This window comes from Lacerta agilis, chromosome 2, assembly GCF_009819535.1.
Source record: "Lacerta agilis isolate rLacAgi1 chromosome 2, rLacAgi1.pri, whole genome shotgun sequence".
NCBI classification, from domain to species: Eukaryota; Metazoa; Chordata; class Lepidosauria; order Squamata; family Lacertidae; genus Lacerta; species Lacerta agilis.
Window position 1 is genome coordinate 114,751,628 of NC_046313.1, and position 11,499 is coordinate 114,763,126.

Sequence of the window (11,499 nt, forward strand, 5' to 3'; positions counted from 1 at the left end):
TCTCGCAGTCTAACCCACTTCACTGCGTTGTTAATAACAGGGAGAACTGTGAATGCCACCCAGAGCTCCTTTAAGGAAAGGTGCAAATAGTAGTAGTAGTAGTAGTAGTAGTAGTAATATAATAATAATAATAATATAATAACAACAACAATAATAATGTGCTATAGAATTGCAACTCCAACGAGCTGTAAGAATTGCAGAAAGGGTAATTGGTGCTAGCTTGCCTTCAATAGAGACAATTTATGCTACCCGAGTTAGGAAGAGAGCAGAGAGAATTGTAGCAGATCCTTTACATCCCGGTCATCATCTGCTTGATTTACTTCCATCTGGACGTCGCTATAGGACTTCATATACAAAATCGGCCAGGCACAAGAATAGTTTTTCCCCTTGTGCCATTAAATTGTTAAATTCGTAGTTGTATAGCTGAAGGGGAGGTAAATTATGGATGGGGTTTCTTTGCTTCTTTGTATTGTGAGAGGAACAGTGTCTGTATGTTTACATTGCAATGTAGCCGAAACAAATTCCAAGTATATTGGAAAATGTACTTGGCCAATAATAAATTAATTCCTATTCCTATTATTCCTAGAACCCCCTGAACCCTTCAAATCCAGCTTGATTATGCAGCTCACCTGAAGAGGTGCTTTTAATTGTTCCCTGTTTTATAGAGGTCCACCTTGCCTCTGGTAGAAGTTGGGTATTTAGGGTATCCAATCGCCTGCTATGTAACTGCTTTCCCAGCAGAGATTTGGCAGAAGCCTCCTTACACTTGACTTTCAGGAGTCTCTTGAATACATTTTTTATTGGCAGTCGGACTTCTGGCTGATTATATTTTCTACTTTTTAAAAAAACGATTAGCCTGTCACTTTATGGATTATCTGTATTCTTTTAATTGTGTTTTGTATCTTAATGTTGTGCTGCCCTGAGATATATAGATAGACGTGCACACACAGATATATATATATAGAACAGTGCAGAAATACTTTCATAAAAATATTGGCAGCCTTTAAAATACCCACAAGCAGCAAAGCGAGCAGTTCAGCCTATAAATTATCTCCTGGAAGCACCTTCAAAACGTATCCCGACTTTTAAATTATTGTTTTATTGTTTATTAAATTTGTATGCCTCTTTTCCATCCGTAGCTCTTAGGGCGGTTCACAATAACAAAAACACAAAATACATAATGTAAACAAAAACTGAAAAGCCCCTCACAAACCAGAAATCCCCATTCCCCCCTTTGTAGCCATCAGTAATCTTGCTAACTGCTTTTTCTGTCTTCGTTTTTTCCAGGGTGCTGAGGCTCTGGGAGACAGGTGAGCTTGAGTTGTGGGCGCAGGCAGGGGCGTCGCTGGGGGGGGGGCGGTAGGGGCGGTACGCCCCAAGTGACAGGGACGGGGGGGGTGACAAGCGGCTGTCCCTCCCGCCACTCCCATGCGCCGCCGCTCCCTCCGTCACCCCGGGAGCAGCAGCGCACAGCCCGACAACGGAGTGCGCCTGCGTGACATTTCGCGCAGCGCACTCCGTTGTCGGACCGCCGCCTCCGCGGCCCCCTTTTGAGCCGCAGAGCGAAGAGGCGGCTCGTGGGGCTGCCGTGCGCGATCGGCGGGGAGCCGCCGATCGTGCACGGCAGCCCCATGAGCCGCCTCTTCGCTCTGCGGCTTAAAAGAGGTTTGTGGAAACCGCTGATGGAGTGCGCCTGCGCGACATTTCGCACAGGCGCACTCCGCCGTGACATGGCAATGTGATGCCACGACACCTCCCCCCAGGGCGTTTTCTTTCGCTGCCCCGGGTAGCGCGGAGCCTTCCTCCGCCAGTGGGCGCAGGGGATCCGTTCTTGCTGGTTTCACTGGTGGGGCCTTGAATGTGGGGTGGGCTGTGGGGTAGGGAACATCTTGTAATTGAGGCTGCCTGTCCGTTTTGAACATCCTTCTCTGTCTTTTTTCTCCAGCAAGGAAGGCATCAAGCTTCCCAAAAGAACCAAACCATTTCTGGTGGAGCCGAAACAGGGAGCCGGTGCTCATTCGGAGGAAAGGTTCGCCCTTCAGGACGAGCTCCTTGGATGCAAAGGTGAATATGAGACTTTCTTGATTCTGCTCCAGCCATGATGCAAAAGTGGATTGGGGATCATCCTTACCCTGCTCCCAGTAAGCCCATAACCATGGCTGAAAAGTATACATACATATACAGTGGCACCTCGGTTTTAGAACGTAATCTGTTCTCGGAAGACCGTTCGAGTTCTGAAACGTTCGAAAACCATAAACTCAGCAGCCGAAAGCTAGGCCTCAGGATCTTGCCCTCAGCGGAAGACGTGTGGCATGTTCGACTTCCGAGGTGTGTTCAAAAACCAAAATGTTCGTCAACAGAGACGTTCGAAAACCGAGGTACCACTGTACGTATATCTAATTTTTTTATAATTTTTTAAAAGATATATGTCAACCCTGTGTGTGAGACCATTTTAACTTGCACGAACCCAGTGTTTGTATAAGGTATGTTTACACTGCAATGTAGCCGAAGCAAAATTCCAAGTATGTTGGAAAATGTACTTGGCTAATAAATTATTCCTTATCCCACCTTATCCTTATCCTTCCTTACAGAATACTCATTCTGTACTTGTAAGATATTCGTCTTTTTCCGTGGTAACCTTTTAACTTTGGAACTCCCTGCCTATTGACGTCAGGCAGCCGCCTTCACTGAACTGTTTTCAGCTTAAAATTTATCTTTAGGCAAGGCTATCTAGACACGTAGATGTTGACGTGTCTTAATCTCTTTTCCTCATAAGTTTTAATTATTTTTAAATCTTATGTTGATAATCTTAATTCTTGTAAATGGCTTAGAGAGTACAATCGAGTGATATATACACAGATAGATAGGTAGATAGATAGATAGATAGATATAGATAGATAGATAGATATTTGAATAAATTAAATTAATCTCTGAGACTGTTTATCTGCGTTTGGTCAGGCTGTCCCTAATTTGCAGGGTCTCTTTTGTTTTTTAAATGGCCATGGACTCATAGAAGGGACCAAGAGGGTCATCTGGTCCAACCCCCTGCAATGCAGGAATCTCAACTAAATCCCTAAATGGCCTCGGCCCAGTATACCTGAAGGAGCACCTCCACCCCCATTGTTCTGCCCGGACACTGAGGTCCAGCTCCGAGGGCCTTCTGGCAGTTCCCCCCCTGCGAGAAGTGAGGTTGCAAGGAACCAGGCACAGGGCCTTCTTGGTGGTGGCACCTGCCCTGTGGAACGCCCTCCCATCAGATGTCAAGGAAATAAACAGCTATCTGACTTTTAGAAGACATCTGAAGGCAGCCCTGTTTAGGGAAGTTTCTAATGTTTGATGTTCTATTGTGCTTTTAATTCTGTTGGGAGCTGCCCAGAGTGGCATAATATTATTATTATGCTCAGCAAAGTGTACTGCGACATTTTAAAGGCCAACACTAATCCATTTGTCGCCAGATGGGTGGGGTACCATAAACTTGACATGAGTCAACAGTGTGATGCAGCAGCTAAAAAAGCCAATGCAATTCTGGGCTGCATCAATAGGAGTATAGCATCTAGATCAAGGGAGGTAATAGTACCACTGTATTCCGCTCTGGTCAGACCTCACCTGGAATACTGTGTCCAGTTCTGGGCACCACAGTTCAAGAAGGATACTGACAAGCTGGAACGTGTCCAGAGGAGGGCAACCAAAATGGTCAAAGGCCTGGAAACGATGCCTTATGAGGAACGGCTTAGGGAGCTGGGTATGTTTAGCCTGGAGAAGAGAAGGTTAAGGGTTGATATGATAGCCATGTTCAAATATATCAAAGGATGTCATATAGAGGAGGGAGAAAGGTTGTTTTCTGCTGCTAGAGAAGCGGACACGGGGCAATGGATTCAAAGTACAAGAAAGAAGATTCCACCTAAACATTAGGAAGAACTTCCTGACAGTGAGAGCTGTTTGGCAGTGGAATTTGCTGCCAAGGAGTGTGGTGGAGTCTCCTTCTTTGGAGGTCTTTAAGCGGAGGCTTGACAGCCATCTGTCAGGAATGTTTTGGTGGTGTTTCCTGCTTGGCAGGGGGTTGGACTGGATGGCCCTTGTGGTCTCTTCCAACTCTAGGATTCTATGATCATCATCATCCATGACAGAGGACCATCCAACTTCTGCTTAAAGACCTCCAATGAAGGAGAGTCCACTGCACATCTATGTCTGACTAGACGTTCAGATTGTGGGATGTAAACACAGAGCAGCCAAACACAACACTCCTAGAGAGGACATGAAGGTAACTCAGTCCTCCAGGCTTAACTTCTTGTTTACCTGGACTGAGTTGCAGGAACCAGAAGTAGGTGTGGTCTTACCTGGGAGGAAGATCCCAAAGCAGACTTGTCGTTTGAAGAAGCAGGATGCTCTCTCAGCTTGCAGCTGAGAGAAGCAGGGGTGAAGGCTGTTCCCTTATGGAAGCAGCTTCACTGCATGTAAATACATTTATCTAAGTTTGTCTGCCTCCTTGAAGCCTGTACTGTGACTCTTGGATGTTCGTGAGTAAACACTTTTATATCTAATAATCAGTGCTGTATTGTATCTTTACTTTTAAGAGGGAACAAGGGGAATATACCCGGAATATAGCTGGCTTAAGCAAGCCTATGCAAACGTTTTCTGCTGTGTTTTAAAAGGGAATGTGACTCTGCTAAGTTTGGAGCTTGCTCACACAAGCTGGGATGATATATATAAATAATATACTCATCCACTCCTAAACATTCCCACACAGATAAAGCAGTTTTTCATGCATGAGTTAACCGTGAGTCTTGCAGAGGAACCTTTGATGATTTCCAGCACTGGGCAATTACCAAACTCGCTGCTAATAGTGTTTATTTTACTATCTCCTTTTTTTGATAGGTCAAGGGTTGACAACTGAGGAGAACGGCGACGAAACAACTCTCAGTGCAGGCAGTTCTGAACAGTTAGATATACCTGGAAGAGGAAAAGCCAAAAACACGGTTTCCCCGGTTCCTCAGCAGGATGTGACTTTGGAAAACGAGCAGAAGCGAGAGAGGACTCCTCCACGGAGAGGCCAAAACAAGTCAGTCCTTCGTGCAGCAGGCAACAAACTCAGCGTCAGTAAGAGGCAACTGATGTGCAGCAAGTGTGGGAAAAGCTTCAGCAACGGCTCGAACCTTATCGCTCACGAGAGAATCCACACTGGCGAGAAGCCCCACAAGTGCCTGAGCTGTGGGAAGAGCTTTGGTAAGAAATCGACCCTTGTCGCTCACGAGAGAATCCACACCGAGGAGAAACCGTACGAGTGTTCGGTGTGCGGGAGAAGCTTCAGCCAGACCTCGAGCCTCATCGCCCACGAGAGGATCCACACGGAGGAGAAGCCCTACGAGTGCTCAGAGTGCGGGAGGAGCTTCAGTTTAAAATCGAGCCTGGTCGCCCACGAGAGGATCCACACAGGCGAGAAGCCCTACAAGTGCTCCGACTGCGGGAAAAGCTTCAGCCAGAAGTCCGCCCTTATCCCACACGTGAGGACCCACAAGGGAGAGAAGCCCTACACCTGCTCCGTCTGCGGGAAAAGCTTCAGCCAGAGCTCAAACCTTATCGCACACGAGAGAATCCACACGGGAGAGAAACCTTACCGGTGCGCGGACTGCGGCAGAAGTTTCAACTGCAGCTCGAGCCTGATCCGGCACCAGAGGATCCACACGGAGGACAAGCCGTACGACTGCTCAGACTGTGGGAAGAGCTTCGGCTGCAGCTCGAGCCTCAGCCGACACCAAAGGACTCACACGGGAGAGAAGCCCTACGAATGCTCGGATTGCGGCAAAACGTTCAGCGTGAGCTCCCAGCTCAGTGTGCACCAGAGGACGCACACCGAGAGAAGCCCTACGAGTGCTCGGCTTGCGGGAAAAGCTTCAGCGTGCGATCGAGCCTGAACGCCCACGAGAAAATCCACAGGGGAAGAAGCCTTACAAGTGCGCCGACTGCCCCAAGAGCGTCTACTTGAAATCCAGCCTCAACGCGCACAAGAAACTTCAGGGGGGAGAAGCCGTACGACTGCGCCGAGTGCGGGAAGACCTTTTCCTGCAGCTCCAGCTTCCTCCGACACCAGAGAATCCACACCGGAGAGAAGCCGTACAACTGTGCCGACTGCGGGAAGAGCTTCACCCTGAACTCGAACCTTATCACTCACCAGAGAACCCACACAGGGGAGAAGCCGTACCAGTGCCGGGACTGCGGCAAGTTTTTCAGCGTGAGTTCGCAGCTCAACGTTCACCAGCGGACCCACACGGGCGAAAAGCCCTACGAATGCTCCGACTGCAGCAAGTGTTTCACCTGTAGCTCAGCCCTGATCAGGCACCAAAGGACCCACACGGGAGAGAAACCCTACCAGTGCTCCGAGTGCGGGAAAAGGTTCAACCTGAGTTCGAACCTGATCGCTCATCAGAAAACCCACACGGGAGAGAAACCGTACAAATGCGTGTATTGCGGCGAGAGCTTCTACACGAGGCCGCATTTTGTCGAGCACCACAAAACCAGCCACCTAGAGGCAACAAATGCGAAAACAAATGACAGCAAAGTTAATCACGACTCCCGGTCTATTAAGTACCAGATAAACTATGTAGGCTGGGATTGACAAGTGGGAGGTTGCCAACTGCGACTCTTGTACACTGCTCTCCTGTGTTTTGCAAAAAAAAATCCATGTTTCTTTGGTTACGTATCTGCCTTGCTGGAAAGCGTGACATGGAAATGCTTCACCCAATAACCATTTGAGATGTAAAGTCATGTCGGTTTCTAGACATCAAATAAAGGTTGTGGAAACGGGGTTTAATTTTTTTTTTAAAGGGGCTGGAGAGATGAGTCCTTGTTTGGATCTATCTAGAACAAGGAGGTCCAACGCACAGCTGGCCCTTCAAGGCCTTTTTTTGGCGGCCCTTGGCAGCATTTGACACCTACCCCTCCACCCCTTGGCCCACGCACCAGCTTCCCAAAGCTGGGTAAACAAGAAGAAAAAAAAGCAAAAACAAAAATCCCTGCATTTCTACATCATATTTCTTAGGAAGACAAAAAGGCCCGGAACAGTCAAAACAGAAAAAGAGAATGAATTGAAAAGTCAAGAAGGATGTTTTAACAAAAAATAAAGAGTGCTATTTGTATAGGAACAGTTTATTATTTAATTCTTGCTGGGAAATACATACATACATACATACATACATACATACATACATAAACACGGAAATTACATGTCTGAAGATTCTTTGGTGAGGGTTTGGATACAAGCGTGAATAGTGAAGAGATCAGAACACCATCTCTTGGTACTTTTTGGAGACAGGAGCTTGTTGTCATGATTAAACAATTTAAATGGCAAATTCACGAGATGAGCAATTTGGAGTATTGTTTGATTATAATATGTGTTCTCTGTGTGTGTGTGTGTGTGTGTGTTTGTGTGGATCTAGAGGACGACATACATGTTTACACCATGTGAATACATAAAGAGGGCACCGTTGTTGCATACAATCAGCTACAAAAACGGAGTCCTGTTTATACTGAAAATGAAATACCCGCAATGAAAGAAATGAGATGCTGATGTACTTTGCATTTAATTTGCTCTTCCTGTAATTTGGAAGGAAAATGTAGCCAACCTACTTTAAAGTCAAAACAAAATCAAAAATTCTTTCCAGTAGCACCTTAGAGACTAATCTGGAAAGAATTTTGATTTTGTTTTGACAATGGCAGACCAACACGGCTACCCACCTGTAACTACTTTAAAGTCTTTAATTGCAGTAATACAGTGGTGGTGGTGGTAGTAGTAGTAGTAGTAGTAATAATATAATAATAATAATAATAATCAGTGCTTTTTTTTCTTAACAAAAATGTTTAAGGGTACTCTCATTTTCCTGCTCATATTGAAATACTGCTCCTCAATGAGACCCAACTTAGATTCACAAAATATTTAGGGGTGTGGGTACCCCCACGTACCCCCAGGAAAAAAGCAGCAGCAGCAACAACAACAAAATAAAAAATAACAAAAATTCCTTAGTTGGTCTCTAAGGTGCTACTGGAAGGATGTTTTGTTTTGTTTTGTTTTGTTTTGTTTTGTTTTGTTTTGTTTTGTTTTGACTATGGCAGACCAACACAGCTACCTACCTGTAACAACAACAACAACAATAAATGTGCGTGATGGGGTGCCAAACCGAGTCTTTGACCCAGGTGAAAGAAAGCCTAGTTGTTTCGTCCCTCTTCTTAAGGCTGGAGAGCGAGCGCGGCTGGTTTTCCCCGATCAGTTGGCAACCCCTGGCTCCTCTGCCCCTTCCCCGCAAGAGGGCTCTGAGCATCCTTTAGACTTCCTGGCGGCAGCCGCGGTCCTTCTTCTCTCCGGTGGGGGCGGAGCTTCGCCCGGCTGCGGCCAATCGCTGCGGAGGCCGGACTAGGGAAGGAGGCACATCAAAGGGAGAGGAGATCAAAGCGCTTGGCGGCGCCGCCTCCTCCGCCGAGACAAAAGCGGGGAGCATCCGCGGAAGCCGGAGCGGCGAGCGGACCAGGTTGGGAGCAGCTCCTCCTCTTCCTCCTCCTCCTCCAAATCAGGGGGTCCGTTTGGCGGAGGCCTCGGGTTACAGATCCCGGTCGTTTCAAGGCTTGCTGCTTCAGGATGGAAAGCCACCTCTTCTTGCACAGGGCAGCCATTGAACTGCTCGGCCCCTTCCTGAAAACCTTCCCTTTCCTCGTTATTCTGCTCCTCCTCGTCCAGCTACCCCATATTTCCTACATGGGGGGGGGGGAGAGAGTGGGAGCACCCTGGAACCTGCTCAGGTAAGGGGGGCAGAGGTGACGGGCGGGTTTTCACCTGCACCCGCCACCTTTCTGGTTATTTTTCCCCCTTTTGGGGTCTAAAACCCCTGCTCTTTTCATAGAATTGTTGATTTGGAAGGGTCCCCCAAGGGTCATCCAGTCCAACCCCGTGCAATGCAGGGATCTCAACGAAAGCATCCACGGCAGATGCTTTTTTTGGGGAGGGGGCTCATAGCTCAGCCTTTCAGCTACAGTGGTACCTCGGATTACATACGCTTCAGGTTACATACGCTTCAGCTAACCCAGAAATAACGCTCCAGGTTAAGAACTTTGCTTCAGTGTCCCAAGCACTGGGACAATGTTTTGATTTTCGGATATCAAGGAAACGAGGACATTCTGGACTATGGTTTGGGAAAAGATTGGGGGGGAAGTCTGGTGGGTGACTGTGCTGGGAGGAGAGAAAATGGCAAGAAGTGGGGTAGGATGAAAGTACATATATGATTAACCAGGGAGGCCTATCACGGTACCCCGACGTCAGAGAGTAAAAATTGATTTGGAAAAAGGAATAAATACTTAGGTTTTTTTATGATATTGTGTTGGTTTAATATTTTATAAGGTATGGATTAGAAGTAACAGGAGCAGCAGTTTTATGGAACTAAGAGAAAGAAAAGGTTATAAGAGAAAGAAAAGGTTATAAGAAGCTAAAATTTGCAATATGAGGTTATATTTTTAGTTAGAAGTAATTTAATATAAGATTTTGAGATAAAGACTAAGAAGGTTAGTGAATGTATAGTTATAATAACTAGAAATGTTACTAAAGTAAATTAGAATTGAACGCAGGAGACAGAGTGGGGGAAGTCCCCCTAATAAGATTTGGAACAAGATTATAAATAACAGTTGGTGGGTTCCTGTATAGGTATGTATTTGTTTTCTTTTATTTAGTTGATTTTTTTGTAATATTTGTTTTTTCTTTGAATGATTGTTAATTTGTTGTTGTTTTGTATGGTTGTATTTGTTTTTTGTTTTTTATGTGGAAAACCAATAAATTTTTGATTAAAAGAAAGAACTTTGCTTCAGGAGAAGAACAGAAATTGTGCTCTGGTGGCGCTGCAGCAGTGGGAGGTCCCATTAGCTAAAGTGGTGCTTCAGGTTAAGAACAGTTTCAGGTTAAGAACGGACCTCTGGAACGAATTAAGTACTTAACCAGAGGTACCACTGTATTGGGGCTTTCTGCCAGTTCTCTAGGTGTCTATGGGCAATGAGACTGTGTGTTGTGCCCCCTCCAAGAAAATCCCCCAGCCTCTCCTTTCCCCATCACATTGTGTAATTTTGCTCAGCGAGAGGCCTCTTCTGTGAGATTTTTAAGCGGAGGCTGTATGGCTGCCTGTCATTTCTGATCCAGTTGAGATTCCTGCATTGCAGGGGGGGTTGGACTGGATGACCCTCAGGGTCTCTTCCAACCCTACGGTTCTGCGATTCTACGTACAAAGGTCCCAGGTTGAATCCAGATAGGTCCCAGCATCTCCAGATAGGACGGTGGGATAGCTCAGTTGGTAGAGCAATAGACTCTTAGGGTCGTGGGTTCGAGCCCCACGTTGGGCAACAGATTCCCGCATTGCAAGGGGTTGGACTAGATGACCCTCGGGTCCCTACCGACTCTATAATTCTGTGGTTCTATTGCAGAGAATGCCTCTGTGTTTGAAACCATGGAAAGCTGCTGCCAGTCAGTGTGCGCAGCACTGGACTAGTTGTTCCTGTTTAAAGCAGCCCTTTCTTCTCAGCCATGAGGATTGGAACCTTAACAATTACCGTATTTTTCGCTCCATAGGGTGCACCGGACCATAGGGTGCACCTCGTTTTTAGAGGAGGAAACAAGAAAAAAAAATATTTTTTCTGGTCTTCCTCCTCTAAAAGCCCTGGTTTTTTTGAGGATCAGCTAAATGTTTTGCAGCTTTTTTTGCAAAGGGAAAAGCCCTGGTTTTTTTTTGAGGATCAGCTAAAAGTTTAGCAGCTTTTTTTGCAAAGGGAAAAGCCCTGTTTTTTGAGGATCAGCTAAAAGTTTTGCAGCTTTTTTTGCAAAGGAGGAAAAGCAAAGCTCCTTTTGCAAAGGGGGAAAAGCAAAGAGGAAAAGCCCCGTTTTTATGGGGTTCAACTCACATTTCTGCAGCTTCTAAAGGAAAGGGAGCCTTTTCTACAGTTTCCAGACAGATAATCTAATCAGCCAGTCACATGTAGCTGGGGAAACAAACAACCTCCCTCTGCAGCACATTCAACAATGGAGGGCGGGGCTGAAAGGGAGCCGGGACTCTTATCTCTCTCCCGATCTCTTGCAACACCCCCTTTTCCTTTGTAAAATAAAAGCATGATCCTCTTTTGGCCCCTGGGCAATTCAGCTCCCGGGACCACCATTCGCTCCATAAGACGCACAGATATTTCCCCTTACTTTTTAGGAGGAAAAAAGTGTGTCTTGTGGAGTGAAAAATACGGTATATTTAAGGCATATAGCTCACTTGCTTTGGAGGAAGAAGATTCCCAGGTTCAGATTCCATCATCTCCAGGAAGGGCTGGGAATTCCGCCTGCCTGAAACCCGGGAGAACCAGTCATTGTGCTCTTTCCAAAAGGGATACCCTGCACCTTTAACTGCTACCTGCCAGGCAGAAATCCAGCAGGGAAAGCTCCCTCCACTGACCTACCTCTGAACTGAGCAGTATTGCTTATTTCCCTCTGAAAAG

At 46.4% G+C, this 11,499-nt stretch overlaps 1 protein-coding gene across 1 annotated transcript in view; it reads left to right on the forward strand.

Annotated features, from left to right (window-relative positions):
* LOC117042526 overlaps positions 1 to 6,048 on the forward strand; it is a 76,976-nt gene extending 70,928 nt beyond the window's left edge. The window contains 4 exon segments of the mRNA XM_033142068.1: positions 1,288 to 1,310; positions 1,946 to 2,064; positions 4,876 to 5,850; positions 5,853 to 6,048. Coding sequence (XP_032997959.1) covers positions 1,288 to 1,310; positions 1,946 to 2,064; positions 4,876 to 5,850; positions 5,853 to 5,983 — 1,248 coding nt within the window. The 3' untranslated portion in view covers positions 5,984 to 6,048.
* The last annotated feature ends 5,451 nt before the right edge of the window (positions 6,049 to 11,499 follow it).